General features: G+C 41.4%; 2 protein-coding genes and 1 long non-coding RNA gene across 20 annotated transcripts in view; 2 read left to right on the top strand and 1 right to left on the bottom strand.

Moving 5' to 3' along the window:
• LOC108615571 (modifier of mdg4-like) overlaps positions 1–9,095 on the top strand; it is a 29,879-nt gene extending 20,784 nt beyond the window's left edge. Inside the window, exons 5-6 of one of the 15 annotated variants that reach the window (XR_016271493.1) lie at positions 3,127–3,481; positions 3,728–3,847. Coding sequence is in view for 13 of the 15 variants with exons in the window: in XM_018010183.2 (XP_017865672.1) it covers positions 4,958–5,421 (464 nt within the window). In the remaining 2 variants the exon portion in view is untranslated. The other 14 variants (XR_016271486.1, XM_018010271.2, XM_018010208.2 and 11 more) reach the window with 14 other exon arrangements.
• On the bottom strand, positions 8,642–10,128 carry LOC149270156 (uncharacterized). The gene is made up of 2 exons (XR_016271577.1): positions 9,770–10,128; positions 8,642–9,715 (listed from the first exon to the last, which is right to left on the bottom strand). It is a non-coding gene; the product is annotated as an uncharacterized LOC149270156 (long non-coding RNA).
• An 8-nt stretch (positions 10,129–10,136) lies between these two features.
• aus (argus) overlaps positions 10,137–17,435 on the top strand; it is a 30,627-nt gene continuing 23,328 nt past the window's right edge. For all 4 annotated transcript variants that reach the window (XM_089476149.1, XM_089476145.1, XM_018010153.2 and 1 more), the window contains exon 1: positions 10,137–11,372. In XM_089476149.1, coding sequence (XP_089332275.1) covers positions 11,319–11,372 — 54 coding nt within the window. In that variant the 5' untranslated portion in view covers positions 10,137–11,318. The remainder of the gene's footprint in view (positions 11,373–17,435) is intronic.

Here is a 17,435-nt window from a genome sequence, read left to right as displayed (position 1 = left end):
CAAATTTCTTTTTATTTTGGCAAAAATGTCAGTTAATTTGAATTAAACAAGCGACTTGAGCTAAAGGAATAGCAACGGTAAGTGCTCCTACTCTTCTAACTACCATAGATGCTACGAATCGCAATGTAAACTGTTTTAGTCTATCGTATATTTGTCTATATGTATGTATATATACCCTGAATAAAATATTTGCTGCCTTCAAATGTTGTGTTTTGCTCTAAGCTAAGTGATTTTAAGGACAAAATCAAGAATCAAGTCAGAGGATCCAAACACAAATTTCCCCTTTTTCATATGCCATTGCAGGCGCAATCACCGCCCAGAATGGACAATTTATAGCGGAGCTCCCGAATAGTGTCTGGATAACCAAATACGATTATTTCTTCACGCGCAACCAGAAGCAGGGCTATAACCTGATCTTCAATGGTTACATGTACAAGAAGGAGGCGAGCTTTCGCGCCACCATCAATTGGATCTGCTCCGATGGCAATGGCAAGCGACTCAACGAGAACAAATGCTCCGCCCGTGCCATAACCAAATTTGAGGGGGGCATCAAATTGGGCAAAAACCGTCATAATCATCCACCCAGGTTCACAGGCAACACGTTGCCCCCTAAGCTCATGACCAAGGAAATGTTATTACAACAATATTAAAATAGATAAATCTCTAAAGAATCAATGCAATATAAAAAAAACCGCGTTTAGTAGTTTATTTAGTTGTGTACCACTGTACAGTGAAAACTCTAAGCGCACCTGCTATAATCCATTTATTAGCCAAGTCATTCCTAGTATTTTTCCCTAATTTTGTTTGCTTTACACCAATTTTAATAGCAATTGTTTATTTATTTATTTCGCAAGTATGAAAAGTAGTAATATCTTCTACCCTGTTCGCTTTTAATAGTTTCACTGTGCGGTCTAAGCTAAGACTTCTCATAGTATTTAAGGTATACCTAAGCGCTTGCACTAAAAAACACGTAATTTGAAATTTGTATCATCCCCATACCAAACAGCAGCCACAGCATCCACGTCGCCCACAGCTGATGCATCTGTGAGGTTCAGGCGCACGTCCAACGGCGAGTTTCTGCTCATCGATGGACGGTGCTATAAGAAAACGCGTGCCATGCAATATCGCACCTACTACCATTGCGTGACGCCCAACTGCGCGGCGCACTACGTGCATGTCGAGCTGAGTCGCCGGCCACGCTTGACCAAGCACAATGGGCATGCGCCGCACTGCCGCTAGCTCGAACGGATTGCAAATACATATGCATATACAAATATTTAGTTAAGCATAGTCTTAGCCTTAGACTAAGCAACTGTAACTGGTTGAAATGAAAAGTTGTAATCGAAAAGCCAAGCCTTGTCTTTTATTTCTGCAGCAGCAGCAGCCGCAGTAGTAGCAGCCACAGTAGCAGCAGCAGCAACTAGATGCAACTCTCTGAACCCATTATTTGTTTAATTGCAGTCAAGTTCGACTATCCGATCAGCTTGGACGGCGAAGAAGACGATTCGCAGCTCGAGTGTCAGACCCGACGCAACGCTAGCGGTACTGGAGGCAGCACCAGCAGCAGCAGCGGGGAGAACAGCTCGCCCTTCTTTATCGTCAGCAAGTATGGCACCAAGCAGATAATGCTGAAGAATCACACCTTCAACCGGCACATTACTCGCGAGGATGTCACCTACTGGCGTTGCAGCCAGTTTGCAGTGCTGCGGTGCCGTGCCCGACTCAAGACCAAGCTGGATACACTCACCATTCTCAACAGCGAGCACAACCACGAGGTCATCTCGAAGGCGCGCAAATATGGCTCGCTGAAGCGCCAGCGGGCGGAGGCAGCAGCTCGAGCGCACAAGGACGACGTGAAAGTGGAGACAAACGTTTGAATTAGTTAGTCTTAAGCCAACTGTATATACGTAAAGACACGCTATGCATATATAATCATATATATGCATATATATATATCGCATACTCTCAATATGTGTTAAATAAATGCCTAGTTAGAGACGTGCTCAATGTGTATATATACTGCCTGTAATTTTTCAATTATATATATTTTTTCCACTCTATGATCTTTACTAATTGCTTGTACATTCTCTCTCTCTCTTACCTTATTGTAGATCCCAACTATTACTCCTATATAACGGGCTTTCGTGGCAGTCGGAAGCTGAAGATCGGCGAGTTCACCTTCACCCGCAACAAAGCGACTGGCTTGAAGACCTATTGGTCCTGTGCACGCGCTGGCGCTCACAAGTGCAAAGCGCGTGTCGTCACCGTGGAGGATCGCGATGTGATTGTCAAGTGCAGCCAGCACAACCATCCGCCATACTAGTCCTGTTTTAGTCCTTAGCAGAAAGCAATTAAATAAAACAAAAATTCACTTGAAATGCCTGTTAAATTTGACTTAAGCTAAGCTTCGTAATTTCCTAATATCTTTGCCAGTCCCACTAATGTTTCTCTAACTCCCTTCACAGACGATTTGGAGGAGATTAATCGGGGCGAAATCAAACACTCACTGTTATCCTTTGTGCGAGGCCAGCGCGGCTGCAAGCTGCTGGCCTTCAATGGACACAACTACGTGCGGAATCGACGCAGCGGCCTGAAGACCTACTGGATCTGTTCCAAAAAGGTAAGTTCGTAGGCGATAGTTCAATAAAGTAACTTTTCAAGCAGTTATTAACAGTCTGTCTCTATCGATCATGCAGGGCAGCACCAAGTGCAGCGCACGCGTTGTTACCAACGTGATTGAGGGCGTGCATAAGATTGTGTTGGAGTCCTGCCATCATACCTGCCTCAACTTCGATCGCAAGAAGCGTTTGTCCTTGGTCGCTCCGCTGCTCAAGACGGAGCACAAGTCGGCCATCAAGGCAGCCCTTGCATCGGGCTTTGTCAAAACTGAAGCTGAGGAGGATCTGACGCTGGAGCTGCGTTCGCTTAATCTCAGCATTGAGGATCTGCAGCAGCTGCAGTAGCTAGATAACCTTAGGCTAAGACAATTTACTAATTAATTCAAAATAAATTGCAGTGCATAAGAAATTGTATGGAGAATATGCCCAATTTATTGTACCTTAAAATAGATCTAATCATTTGTAATTAACTAACACTAACTTGTCATATTTTGCGTGTCCTTTGCAGTGCAGAATCGCAGAATCGCTTCGGCTGCTACGCTGCCATGGCCGATGTCCAAGCGTATTCGGCAGGCCAAGCCCATGGATGACATACAATATATCAAGACTCCAGCAGGAAATTGCGTCCTTCACAGCGGCGGCCACCGATACCTGCGCAATGCTGCCTACAAGGACAAGGTCTATTGGAAGTGCAGCAAATGGCGCAAGCAATGCCGAGCTCGCATCATAACCAACACCACGGGCACTGGACAGACGCGTTACGCCTTCAGCGGCATGCATAATCACTAAACTAATCGTTATATTAACTAATCAGAGTATATCAAAGCTTATTAGTTAACTGGAGAGATTATCACTGAGAGCAGGTAAGGCTTTGACTTGACTTATTTACTTTTACCTTGGCATTTCCTAATTTATTTCACATATTTTTTACTTTTAGCCAATGGCCGTGTCAGCTTTTATTTGTATTTTACAATGGTTTTTATTTTAAGTTCCACCAAATATAAGTTACTAAAATCAATGAATCGAATCTTTTACTTCTTGTTATACTGCTGTCTCCGGACCCTTTTTGCTTCCAACACATCCATTAATCTCACGCTTTCTTTTTGCAGCGCTGTTTCCGCTGGATCCGAATATTTTGGGTGACTATGGCAACGAGAGCTTTCTGCCCCGATCACGTTCTCGATGTGGATCGCGTCGCCAGCAGAATATACGCTGTGGCCTCTCCAACAAGAGCCAACTCACTCGCACCCTGGACGATTGGGATCGAGTGCGCTATGAGCACACTCTCAGTGGGGATGTGCTCATCTATGATGACCAGCGTTTTACGCGTCGTTGCTACTACGAGGACACTGTCTATTGGTCGTGCAGTCAAAAGCGTCTAAACTGTAAAGTGTATATGATTACCAACAGCAACAAGCCCACCTATGTCGCCATATCGGGCGTTCATAACCACGCATAAATTGCAAATGTTACTGAATATATATGAATTTGAATCTCTGAATTTCTTAATAAATGTTCGCACAATCCCCAACGTAGCTAGCCTTATGACTATAGCACTACTCTTATGTTATATATCATATATTGATCATGTATATCTTTCATCTCGCTTACTAATGTCTGTTCAATCTTTTGCAGAGATCGCGGTCTTCGGGACGGGCCAGCGAGGACGTACAGTTCTAATTCACAACGATCAGAAGTTTGTCAAGAATCGCAGCTCCGCCTCGCGCACGTATTGGATATGCTCTCGCAAGGTAAGTGGAACGATTCCTCATTCCATGATGTTCACTGAGTGACTGATGTAACTGGAGTAACTGGATGACTGAGAGCTAATTTGGCGAACCCCAAGCGTTGACTAAAACAGCCTCTGACAGCCTTATATGTATTATGCTGTAGATCATGTCTAGCATTCCCTCTATATATGTATTGTATATGACTTTCTTTTCACAGGACGTGACGATATGTCGGGCTCGAGTGGTTACTGCTCTGGACAGCTCGGGGCAGTCGCGAATTATCAAGCGCAACTTCGAGCACAATCACAAGCCCAAGTTCTTGCACAGAGGTGTCAGCCTCTCCCATCAGCTGTCCATAATTGAGGGATCTGCGCTGCTGAAGAAGAGCAAGGGCAAATGCAGCCTGCCGCTGCCGCTGACTAGCAAATCAGCCTAGACCTAAGCTAGGCTTAAAACTGTTCTGCAACAAATTGTAGTTAGTCGAAGCTTAATAAATAACATTTTGATAGGACTTGCATACAAATTTATTATTATGATGTTCGCAAATAAGTTTCGATTAAATGATTTTCCTTGAACTTGTTTCTAATTTATTTTGCTTTTCTCTTGCAGCATTTCACATAGACTTTGCCGACTCGAAGAAGAACGGCGGCAAGCTCTTGGTGATCAATGGCTTTCGCTTCTTCCGCAACAAGAAACGCGGGCATTTGCAATATTGGAAGTGTCGCAACTACTACAAGGAGCGCTGCCCGGCCATAGCTATTCACGATGAGTCGACGCTCATCCTGCGGCTCTGCCATCAGCATCAGCACATGGAGAGTAATGACATTGAGATAAAGCCGCTGCCGTCCATGGCTAAAGAGGAGGAGCCTGAGCAGGAGCACGAGCGGGTGACTGAGCGGGAACGGGAGCGGGAGCAGAAGCAGCAGCTTGATCAAGATCAGGACCAGCAGACTGAAGTTGAGCTGCAGTCGCGTGAGATTGCTTCGCCCGAGCTGCTCTCAGCTAGAATTTTGTCCAGTCGCCCGCCTCCACCGCTCCACGAGTACAAATCGAAGCAAAGCTACGAATTTTAGTTTTACTGTTAACTTGCTAGCTAGTAAGGACTTAAGAATCGATGTATTAAAGTACGCAAATATCCGCATAGTTTTTCAATGTGCAAAGAGCATTCAAAACGAGAAGCCCCTTCGTCCACAACTAACTATAACTATAACTAATTGATTGTGAATCTTACTCTTTCTATTTCTTTTGCAGTTGTTGCTGCTGCTCCATATAAGCCCAAGGTGCAATTCTCGGTCTCAAAACGCGGCGGCCAGCTGCTCTGGCTGGACGGCCTAAAGTTCTTCAGGAACAACGAGAACCGCTCGAACTTCTTCTGGCGCTGCCATTGGTATTACCGCCACGTACGCTGCCCAGTGCTAATTTGCATGAATAAGTTCGATTCGAGTGACTTCCGACAGATCCACGAGCATTGCCATGTGCGACCGGAGCGCAAGGAGAAGCAGCAGCAGCAGCAGCAACCGTCGAGCAAAAGCAAACGCGTTTAGAATCTAATTTAAGTGCTATTTTTGGCTTGTAAATAAAATGAAAGAAAACAAAAACCAGGCAGAGCTGTGACAGTACTTGGCATTTGGCTAATCGATTATAATAATTCAATTCTCCAACCCAACGCTCACTAATTGCTTTATCGTTCAACATTTCCCTTGCAGTTGTGCTGGCTAATGAGGAGGTGCCCAATCCGGAGGATGTTCTGGTCTTCTTCACACAATCGCTGCGCGGTCGTCCAGCTATTATGGCTAATGGCATACGATTTCTAATTATGAGCGAGAACAAGAAGAAAATCCTGTGGCGCTGCAGCTCGATGGCAACCAAGAAGCTGAAGTGTCCCGCGAGAATAACTATGCTCAAGGAGAATCCACCGAAATTCATCATCAACAAGGCGGAGCACATGCATGCGGAGCTAAAGCGAAATAAGTATAGCTCCAGCAAGGCGCATTCAATGACCCAGGCCCAGGACGCTGCCCAGATCAAGCTGGAGCGCGAGATGGAGGGAGCGGTTAGCTTTGAGCTGCACCAGGAGGAGGTGCAGGAGCTGCACGAGCTGACAGACGATGCGATCTAAAGATAGAATTTCAAACTGTATAGATCAGATCTGCTTAACTCTATAAGAATAAGAATAAAGTTTCAAAAAGTGTACATTATATGACAACTATTTCGCATGCGAGCCACTGCAGCAAATGCACCATCTAACTTCGTCTGTATATACCTAAGAACTGCTCCTTATTGTTTCTGAATAAAGTTAGCTTAAGATTTATGGAACTAGAAACTATCTAATAATGTTATATATCTATCTTGCTATATCGTTTTTAGATCTGCCCAACTTTTGCTATGTGATCAGCCAAAAGGGTCGCATTCTCCTGCTGCATGAGGGCTTCTACTATGTCCGGGAGAAGGCCATCAACAATAAGACCTATTGGCGCTGCACTCAGTACACGACTATACTCAAGTGTCACGGACGCATTCACACTCTGAATGGAAGCATTGTCCACTTCTGCAAGCACAATCACAGCCAGGAGGAATACGGACGGAAGATGAAGAACGCATTACGTGGGCGCAACTAGGTCAATGGCGGTACCTATACCACCTTTTACTATCTAAATTCTATTTATTTCTTTGCATTGTATTCATTTGTCCCTGATCTATTACCACGTTTATTTAGTAAGACGTATCAATATTTTTAAATTATGGAAATTCATTATATATTTTGCAAGTGACATTCTGTCCAGCATATCATTCAGAGCAATACAAGACTTTATTTTGCTATAATTTAAACAATTGATTTTAATAAGTTTCTTCGACTTTTTGCATCTTATAAAACGAATAATATCTTACCCAATATAGACAAGATAAAGTGTTAAATAGGATTCGCGTCCTGGACGAAATCCAGATTTCATTCAAAACTCAATAATATATAAATCTATGTACTTGTAGGTATATAAACTTTTTGTGTTTAGATATCAGACAGTATTAAAGGACACGTTGGACACGTTACTAATTGTTCCCCAATTATTCTAGCCAGTGCTAATTGAGGAAATATTGTGCAATAATATTCCACAATATTTCTATTAATATATTAAGTAATTCTTAAAGTGCTCTCTAGATACATTTTTAAAATTAGCGATTGAAATTTGTTAAGTTGTTTTAATTGGAAGAGCTGCTGATCCCAAGCATAAGATGGAGAACTAATCCATATATATTATCTTAATATTTTAATTTTTTTGAAGGTAAAAGATGATATTTTTGTTAAAAAACTTGCAAGTTAAGTTTAGGTATAATTTTAGTTTGAAACTATTCGCCATGGATTTTTAGCGCTCATTTAAATATATGTATATACCATATACAAAATGTTCTATACTTATTTATAATACACATTTTTCAACTAATTTTTGAAAACGTTTAATATTAAGAGAAACAAAATTTTTTTTAGTAAATAAAGTGATGAAAAAATGTTCTGCTAAAGTTTTCGATAAAGCTAAAAGCTCAGTATTGATTCGAAAATAGACTTGTTATCACTAATTATATATATTTGTATGCTTCTCATTGCAGATATCATGTTGTTGGCCAATTTTACGAGCACGCGCAAGAAGAAGCGCAAATTGTTGATAGATAAACACGAATTCGTCATGGATCGGAAACTGAAGAGCAGCATCAACTGGCGCTGTGCAAGATATCGCAGCGCCAACTGCAAAGTGAGGGCGACGACGCACGAGCTGAAGAGCGGCCAGGAGGTGTACAGGATCAAATATGCCAATCACTCGCATAGCTGAGCATCGCAGCTATGGGGCTATGGGAGCTGCGATGCGCGATACAGATTAAAGTGGATCCAGTCCGCAAATACTTTTAAAAATACTTTTACCAATTATAGACCTAGTTGCTATTCGATTCAGCTTTGTTGAGATGTGGCTACTACCTTATAATCTAGTATCTAGATTATACTTTTTCTATAAATATATATAAAATTATACCTAGATGTAATCCAGCTAAGGTCTGATCAAAAAGAGAAATGAAAAATCGTAGACCTTTTAAGACTTCACATATATAATTAAATGTAAATCCATGGCACATCTACTTTATAACACATATATCAAATTCCCTCTTATACTACTGCAGATAGGAAACAGAGCCAAGGTGTCGCATTTTGGAGACGTAAGCGGCGTCTACAAACAGCTAACAACTAGTTTAAGATCTGGATCTGTTTCGAAGCCTAATAAAAAAATGTTTTTGCAAAAGCCTGAACTAATTGTCGTACCATAGTGCACGTTATATCTTAGTATCAACCTGTATTGAATTCTGGTTAACTAATTAAATCAACCTTCTATCTCTCCTTGCAGAACTTGTGCGCAAGCAGGGCATAATGATCGTCAAAGGTACCAAGGGTAAGCCGAAGCTGTTGATGGGCGGCTTCGAGTACTTTCGGAACAATAGCCGAGGATCGAAGACGTATTGGCTTTGTGCTCGGAACCGTTACCTGCGCTGTGCTGCTCGCATTATCACCTGCTCCAGCACAGGTGAGCTGGTGGTCAAGAACCAGCAACACAATCATGACCCACAATTTCCGGGCGAGAACAAAAAACAAGCGAATGACACGACGAACAGCTCACATTAGCAGCGGTAGCGGCAGAGGCGGTGGCATCAGCGTTAGTTGCAACTGCGTACCAAAGTTTTCCCTTCAATAAAGAATTTTCCATTAGTTGCGCCATATAGGCTCGTATTTCGATATCGCATATGCATATATCAGTACTGTGACTAAAGGTAAATATCTCTTGGTATTTGCACAGCTGGGCAGATAAACAATTCTGTTCTATGAAGTAATCCAATGCCGAAGTTATTAAGATTGTAAGTTCTACTGTTCCAATGCGATTGTGCTAATCGGCATTACACGATGCAAGTTCTTTCAGTATAAATTAATATGATTTACAGTTCATTTGCTTTACATTATAAACTCAATATTTTACTCAAGAAGTAAGGCACAAATATCTTTTAGCATTTCAGAGCAATTGTTTGATTAATGAACACCAATCAGTCAAGAAGTCGAACTGCTTTACACATACACATATACATACTATATATCTGTTTATACATACACACATATACGTGTATGTTCTTGAACTCGTAAATTGATACGGCACTCCGCTAATTTCTTGGGTAAGCGTTGCTTTGTTTATACAAAAGAGACGACAAGCATGATTCAGATTTTCAGACACTTCAATTGTCTGTCTCACAAGTTTCAGACCGAGTGGCAGATACATGTATGTACATACATAGCCATATGTAAGTATAAAGAGACAGTTGTGTGCGGGGTTCTTGGAGCTGAAGCCTTGGAATGACTAACTGAGAATGTCTGTGATTAGTTAAATATAATACCTGCGAAATCGCCTTTCCTTTTTATTGAGAAGCATTTCATCAGAATTTAAAATTAAAACCAAAAGGAACGTTACAAAAGTTCCGTTTTCAAGTAAAATCTGGTTCATTTTTGATTTCAATTTTTAAATATGCCTAGTCAGATCTAATTAACTATTTCGGTAACTAATTATTTTTCTAGTTCGAATAGGTATATAATATTGCTTATGTCATGTGTGTTTTCATTGAAAATTATGATCAAATAATAAACGAATTACTTAGTTCATGCTTAAAAAGAACCAGCGCTCAGCTATCGATATATATCGACACATTGCTTGTGGTTGCTCTTATACATCGTAGCATCGATACACTAGTTATGCTCATTCTTTCTCACAGAATTGTTGCGTACGGACGTTGCCGCGCGTCGCGTATTTTTAATTATTTTCTCAGCTTCTGGTAGGTGGTGCGCGCAGCAAATAAGAAAGAAATTTGTGTATTGCAGCAGAAGTTTTCAGTGCGCACAGGCTGTGCCGCGCTGCTCGAAATTCTCCGCAGAGTAAAGATTCAAAACTAATATGTAACAAAGAAAGGTGCTGAGGATATCAAATAAGAGTGAACAATGTAAAATACACTTAAGTTCAAGGTTTACTGTTGAATCGAAGTTCAAACACAACTAAATTTAAAACGCTGTGCAGATTTTTGTATACACTCTGCGGCGTATGTGTGTGCGTGTGTGTGTTAGCAAATGTAACTGCTGCATTTTGCTTTATCGATGGGCCAGTGCTATTATTGAATTAATAAATGTACACACAATAAGAAAATATATAACATTGTCTCAATCTATCTGTGGAAAAATATCTAAACCCAATTACTCAGTTTGCTCTCAGTTTAATTCGATTGACACAGAGGCAGGCGGTAGAGCGCGAGCGCAAGCAGCAGCAGTAGCAGCGGCGACAGCAGCAGCCCCAACAGAATATAAGGCGACAGACTTAACTTGCCCACTCTTCATTCGTTGGTGGTGGGAGAGACGCACATACAATACAGCAATAGCAATAGCAGCAGCAACAGCAACAACAACAAGGAGAGCCAAACCTACTCTCAGCTCTGCTTTTGCGCAGAGAAACGCTGCGAATTCGCCGTGTCTGTGAGCGCTGCTCAGTTGCAGCTCGGTCGACGCTATTTGGAAACACCTTGCTCCAATATTTTTGCCTGGCTTATGCTCTGCCCTGCGTTGCGCTGCTCTGTAGCTAGCGTTCGCACGACTCAATCGGTGTTGCCGTTGCCGTCGCAGTCGCTGTCTCAGTATCGTTTCGTGCGATTCTTTGGACTGCAGCAGCATAAAATTCGTCGGGAAAACTCGCTGCCACAAAGAAAAAGGCAACATTTTTTGTTGTTGTAATTTTCCAATGCTGCTTGGCTGTGCTTTGCACGCGATTCCCTACAATTTGGTTGTGGCCAGTGCTGCAGCTGCTGCAGCAACAACAATAACAACTATACGCAGAACGGCAGCAGCTTCAACATTGTCGCCGTGTCGCCAGCAGCGCCGCAGCATCGCCAGCCCCTCGGACTCGCCATGTACAACAAAAACAAGAACAACAACAGGAACAGCGACGCCAGCATAGAACAGGTTTGTAGCTTTAACATTTCTTTTTCGTTATTTTTCTTTTTTTTTTCCTTTTCTCTCATCTCTTCGCTGCCGTCGCCTCAGCTCATTCTCTTGCTCCACTCGTTGCTTCGTTTTCGTTTCGTTCGCTTATTCATAACTTTTTTGGTTATAGATTTTTGTCAACCACCCAACCTGCCCATCCTCCCAAGACTAAGCTATGCTTTGGCATCCCAAAAACCGAGACCCATGTTCCCAGTTCCTTCTCCCCCGGTTCTGCCTCTGCTCTCACACATGCTCAACTGTTTCAGTTTTTCAATTATTAATGGTGGCCATTAGTGCGCGACGTCCGTCAGCTCTTCCGTCTGCCCGATCGCCCGGCCGCTCGTACGTTATGCTGCCACGCCCCCACCTATACCTCACCTCGTTGTCGTGTGGAATTTTTTCCCTTATCGGACAAATTGTGTTTGTCTGAAAAGTTCAATGAGGTGCGCGCACTGCAATTGCACTTCGGCCCCTTCCGTTCCGTCCCGTCCCGTTTCGTTCCCGTCCACTTCAGCCCGGCGTAGAGCTAGCTGCCATTCTGTCATATTTATGCTATCGACATATTTACAGTGAAGACTCCTACTAACGAGCCCGCAAGCTGTGCTTTGAGTAGTCTATCTCACTTATTCAGTTAATTCGTAATATAAGCCCAATCGCATGTCCTTAAAGAATAATTTCTTATTCTGACTTTGGAATAATAAGATACATATATATATAAAACAAAACGGATAAAACGGAGTTGCAGGACCTTAGGGGTAAATGGTACCCTCGCTGTCCACCCGATAGAGCTTTCACTGTACAATATTTGTATATAGTAAATACATGCTTGTGTATGCATTTGTATTGCTAGATTGAAATCATGTTGGCATGTCTGGGTGTTTCAGATAGCGATAACGATTCGAACCCGCAGCACAACGGAAATGCGTTGCATTAAGTGAATTACGCAACTCCCTTCTCATCGCCCTATCGAAACACCCTTACCTCGCCTCACCTCCCGCCCAGGGGTTATTTACAGTGTTGACTAATTTTTTTTTCTCACTCTGCGTGTGTGTGGGTGCTGCGAATGAAAAATTATTACTACAATAGCACTAAGATAAGATCTCTATGTGTGAGTGTACGTAATTCTCAAGAAAAAATATAGTTTAAATCTTTTATTTGTTGTGCAAAGCTGGTTCATATCTCAGTCTACAGTCATGCAAAGTTTATAAAACTCAAATTAGATCATAACTATAAATAATATGGTTAATAGATATATAACAGAATTACTCACATAGGAAGTTTGCCAATTCGATAAATAAATATAGTTGTCTAAAATTTACACTCAAAAAATCATAAATGAAAAGAAAATAAAATATATGAATTTAAAGAACTAGTTTCATATAGGAAGTTAGTAGGAATCACTATCACAACAATCAAGAAGAACGAAAAATTCATTGGTTTTGCTGACCGCTTGTTTGCAAATGAGCTAATTTCGAACTAGGTGGAGTTCATCAAGGAACTAAACAAGTAAACCCACTAATTGATGTAATTGCTGGGATTTCCGAAAATTCGGAAAAGTCAAACATTTAAAACATTTTTTCTTTTTCATTGATAACTAAATAAATAATTTATCAATTGCCCTAATGCAGCCTTAAAATCTTTTTTTTTTTTATTTTTTTATGCCAGCTGCAACATAAGGGATTTATGTCGAGTTTAATTAAGATAGCGTTCCGGCTGAAATATGTAGACCTTTTGTATTAAACGCTTACTTGAGAGAACCTACCCTCATTGCTTGCCTAATGAAAACTCGTATTATTGATAAATTAGTGCTTACCTGAGCTAAGTGCCAGAGTCCTGCTGGCTCCTTGGCAATTTATGCGGTACTTACGGCTTGTCTACTACTTTATTATCCCAGCTTAACCTTGCGTAACCCAAGCTCTTTGTCTTGTGCAGGCAGCCACACACAGTCGCATACACGCATATATATATATATATATATATATATATATATATATATATATATATTTGTGTGCAAATACATATATACAAATATATATGGGCCTTTTAGCAACCCCTTTGGAAACTTACCCAATTTGCCACCAAAACCCAATAAAGTCATTTCACAGTTAAAATTATAGTATTTGTTTGCTGAGCTGCCGACTGTGGGTCCATTTGATAATTGCTTAAAGCTGTACCCATTCCACGCACGCACACACACGCGCGTACACAGTCCCCAGTTGGAACAGTTTGTCACGGCCCATCCCCCTTTTGCGAAAAACACATGCGAAAGCCATGTCGGGTCGCATATGTTGCTCAAAGTGATTATTTTCACTAAAAATAAACGAAATTAATGATTGATGAAGTGAGACAAGGGAGCGAAATGTCAGACATCAACACCAGAAGAACAAGATGATGAAGATGGGGAGGAACCCGACCCCACAAACCATTTTCACTTCGACTCCCACTGCCGGTCGCTCGCGGTTCCTTTCTCAGCAAACAAAGAGCGAAACAGCAACATTTCAATCGTAATGAGCAGGGGAAAGTGTCATTTAATTGAAAGCAGGTGGAGTAGGTGTTCGGGGCCAAATGTAAAATGGGAGATGGAAGCTGGAAGATGGATGCTGGATGCTGGATGCTGGGTAGCCAGCCAGCTTCATCTTTCTTTGCGGCGAGTCCAGCCTTTTGTCGCAACCGCAACCAGACGGAAATCATAAAAATGTTGCACACACAAATATTTTTTATGTATCTTCGCTCGCGTCTTCGTCTCGCCGGGTCGAAAATAATAATAAAATGCGAATAAAATAAAACAAACAAAAAATAATATTTCGAAGACTTGGAATACCCTTGGGAACCTGGAATACCCTTTGGATATAGAGAAAGTCTTAGAATGATCTTGATTGTCCGCCAAAGATGAAAGGAGGTATACATTGAAATATGAAATCATGTTTTGAAGAGAGTTTCAACATTAATATTATATTGATAACGAATATCTTAAAGTATTCTAGTCTAGAATTCTAATTTATATAGCAGATCGACAATATATAACCGTCTGCTAGAATATTTTGTTTTATAGATTTTCTAACGAAATTGAAATACCCAATCGGCAGAGTAGCGAATAATAAATGCCACCAGACGCCAAGACGCGGGACGCAGGAGGCGTGGCATGGCATGGGCGGCCGTGCCACATATTTCGTTTATATATTTACTTGACAAGTTTCGCAGGAGCCTCGACTGTGCCTCGACAGTTGCCCGCTGCCATTTGCGTCTTGCGTCTTGCGTCTTGCCTCTTGGCTTGGGTCTCTTTCGCTTTTGGCGTCTTTTGCCATTTCAGTGCAGTGCAGACCCCGGCGCTGCATGTCATCAACAACATCATCTACATCTCCTCGCTCTGCGTCTCGGAGTCGGTCTACGTCTACGTCTCCTTTCTCTGTCCACGTCTCCGTCCTCGGCTCCAACTGTGGCTCCGACTGTTGTCTGCTGTGTTCTATTTTATAGTCCAAACGTGATGGCAAAATGTGCCTGCCTGCTGCATATATATTTTCATTTTCTTTTTTGTTTTCCCCGGGCTTTTCCCAATGCCTGCTGTGCTGTGTTGTGTGCTGCCTTGCCTTGCCTTGCATTTTCCTGCCGCGCTTTGGAAAAATAAATTAATGGGAAACATGCAAACATAAATTCGTTTTTTAGCTGTCAGGTGTTTCACATTTTAAACGTAAATTATATATAAAGCACCAAACAAAATTATAATTCCGCCTAAATGTTTTATTGGCCACCGACTGCTGTCTGTCTGTCTGTCTGTCTGTCCAACTCTCCCTCTGTGAGCATATACCCTGTCCATATCTTATTGAGAAAGCAGGCAGCTCTGTTTGTCAAAAGAAATGTTCATCTTACAAATTGGTGCACTGCTTGGCTTTATGTACAGGGTATCTTTTCGTCGTGCATTTGCATTGTTTACTTTATGCTTTTGCAGCAGCCAATGGAAATTTAATTTTATTTAAATTAATGATGAGGCTTATAATTGGCCTCGTTTTAGGTTTTTAGCTTCCTTCTATTCATTTTGGTTTTTATATGGACACTTTACAGTGTGAATGGCAGCGACAACGTCAGCTTCATCCCCATTTCAATCTGCCTCTTCATCAGCATCTCCTGCTCCATCTCAATCTTCATCACAATCTCTAGCTCGCATCTACATCAGGGCCTTTCTTTGGCTCGCTTTTTGAAGAGCATTTGACGTGACTTGGGCTTCGCTTTTCGTGCGATGCGCTCTCTCAACTTTGATTATGACGTGAAGTTGGCCAAGTGCAAATACTTTGCTCGTACTTTTTAATTAACTTAATTAGCATAGATGATGGGCTAAGAAGAGCAGCGCTTACATAACATGGAAATTGCATTATGCTTTCCCGCCGCCTTCCCCACACTGTGCCCAGTCCCCACTGTCCATCAGCTCGTATGGGAAAGTTGACAGGGCGGGCGAACTCGGTTTTCTGGCCTTTTGATTTTGGCTATGGCAGCCCTGTAAATTACTCAGGAGAAGCTCGCTTCTGTTCACATACTCCTCATTATAAGCATAATGTGCTCGACAGCTATACGAAGCGATTGCTCTTTTAAGTACCACCAGACGTACTTAAATGCCTCCCCCACACCTTAGCTGATTTAGAATTCCTTGTGTTCATTGAGATCTAACCTACTAATTGGTTATACTAATTAAAAACATTTCAATTGAGTAACCAGCACCACTCCGATTTCGTCAGCCATTGTGGTAAATATATTATAAGGCCCGTAGAAAACCTTGTCTAGCGTTACCTCACGTGCGGTTCACGTTTCATCTACACTGAGTATTCGCATAGACAGATGAACAGTAAAGATTATATGCAAAGTTTCCTACCTGAGCTCAGACTTTATATTTCAGAATGTTTTCAGCTTGTCATGTTTTCGGGTTTGTTCTCAATTTTTCCAGCATCAATGAAAACTATTATATGTATAATTGTTTCTACTGTAATAAAAGTTCCTTTTATGAGACAATTCATAAATTAGTGTTATTATTAGTGTGAAAAAGCTTGATTATAATAAATCAGCCATTCAAAGCTTTCGTTGGTTTGCAGCTGATTTATAATCCGTCAATCAAATCAAATGTTCTAAAATTGTCTTTATGGTTAGAGCTCTGAGTTGGTTAATCACTGCTCAATCAACCGTCAGTCAATGAAGCACTCATCCATCACTCAATCGATAGTTTCGTTCGCTCTATTTTAGCTAGATTTACACACCCAATTAATGAGTTTTCTATAGTCGTGATTATTGCTTCCTTTTTTATTGTTGATTCCACAAATTTTGTGCCCCGGGCTTTTCCATCTTAAATTATGTGTCTAAGTTTTCTTTCTTAATTTCAATTTTAGTTGGGCAATTTTCTTATTTTTTTAATAGCTGCTGCGGCACGTCTCGACAAAAAATTATAATCTTTCAAGTGGTTGTTGGTGTTTCTCTTGTTGATATTGTTGCTTGGCAGCCGATTTCCCCCGCCTCATTGCCCTTTGCCCGGAGGCGCTAAATGCAGGAAAACAAAAAGAAATAACGGAAGAGGCCGCGCTACACCGGAGACATAAGAAATTTGTATAAGAAATCTATAAATTTTGTCTTAATTTTTTCCCTCGTTTCATTTTTTTTTCTTTTATAACGCGTGATTTTTGATTTACGCGCCATTGGACATTTTATTTGGATTGGAGTGTTTGGTTTCCCAGAGCACATGTTTATTTTTTGTCTCTTTTTCCCTCGTTGTATTTTTTATTTTTATTTTTTTTTTTATTTATTTTTATTGCTTTTTAATGCGCCGCTGAGGAAGTTTTATTTCTGGAGGCAACTGCAACTCCCCCAATCGTTTTATGTGAGGCGCTGTGCGTGTGGATTGTTGAACAATGAATTTTCTCGGGATTATCTATGTGTGTGATATAGTGCGGGTGTGTGTCTTCTATATTGTATGTAAATGTGTCTGCGTACAACTGAGCTGCAGGCAGCAACAGCCAACGCAGCGGTGGCGCTTTATTGTAGAGTATGAGAAATAGTATAGGGTAT

This window comes from Drosophila arizonae, chromosome 2 (genome assembly GCF_054131065.1).
Source record: "Drosophila arizonae isolate 15081-1271.41 chromosome 2, UAZ_ARI_1.0, whole genome shotgun sequence".
Lineage (NCBI taxonomy): Eukaryota > Metazoa > Arthropoda > Insecta > Diptera > Drosophilidae > Drosophila > Drosophila arizonae.
Note: the sequence above shows the minus strand (reverse complement) of the source record. Positions and strands in the feature narration are given on the sequence as shown.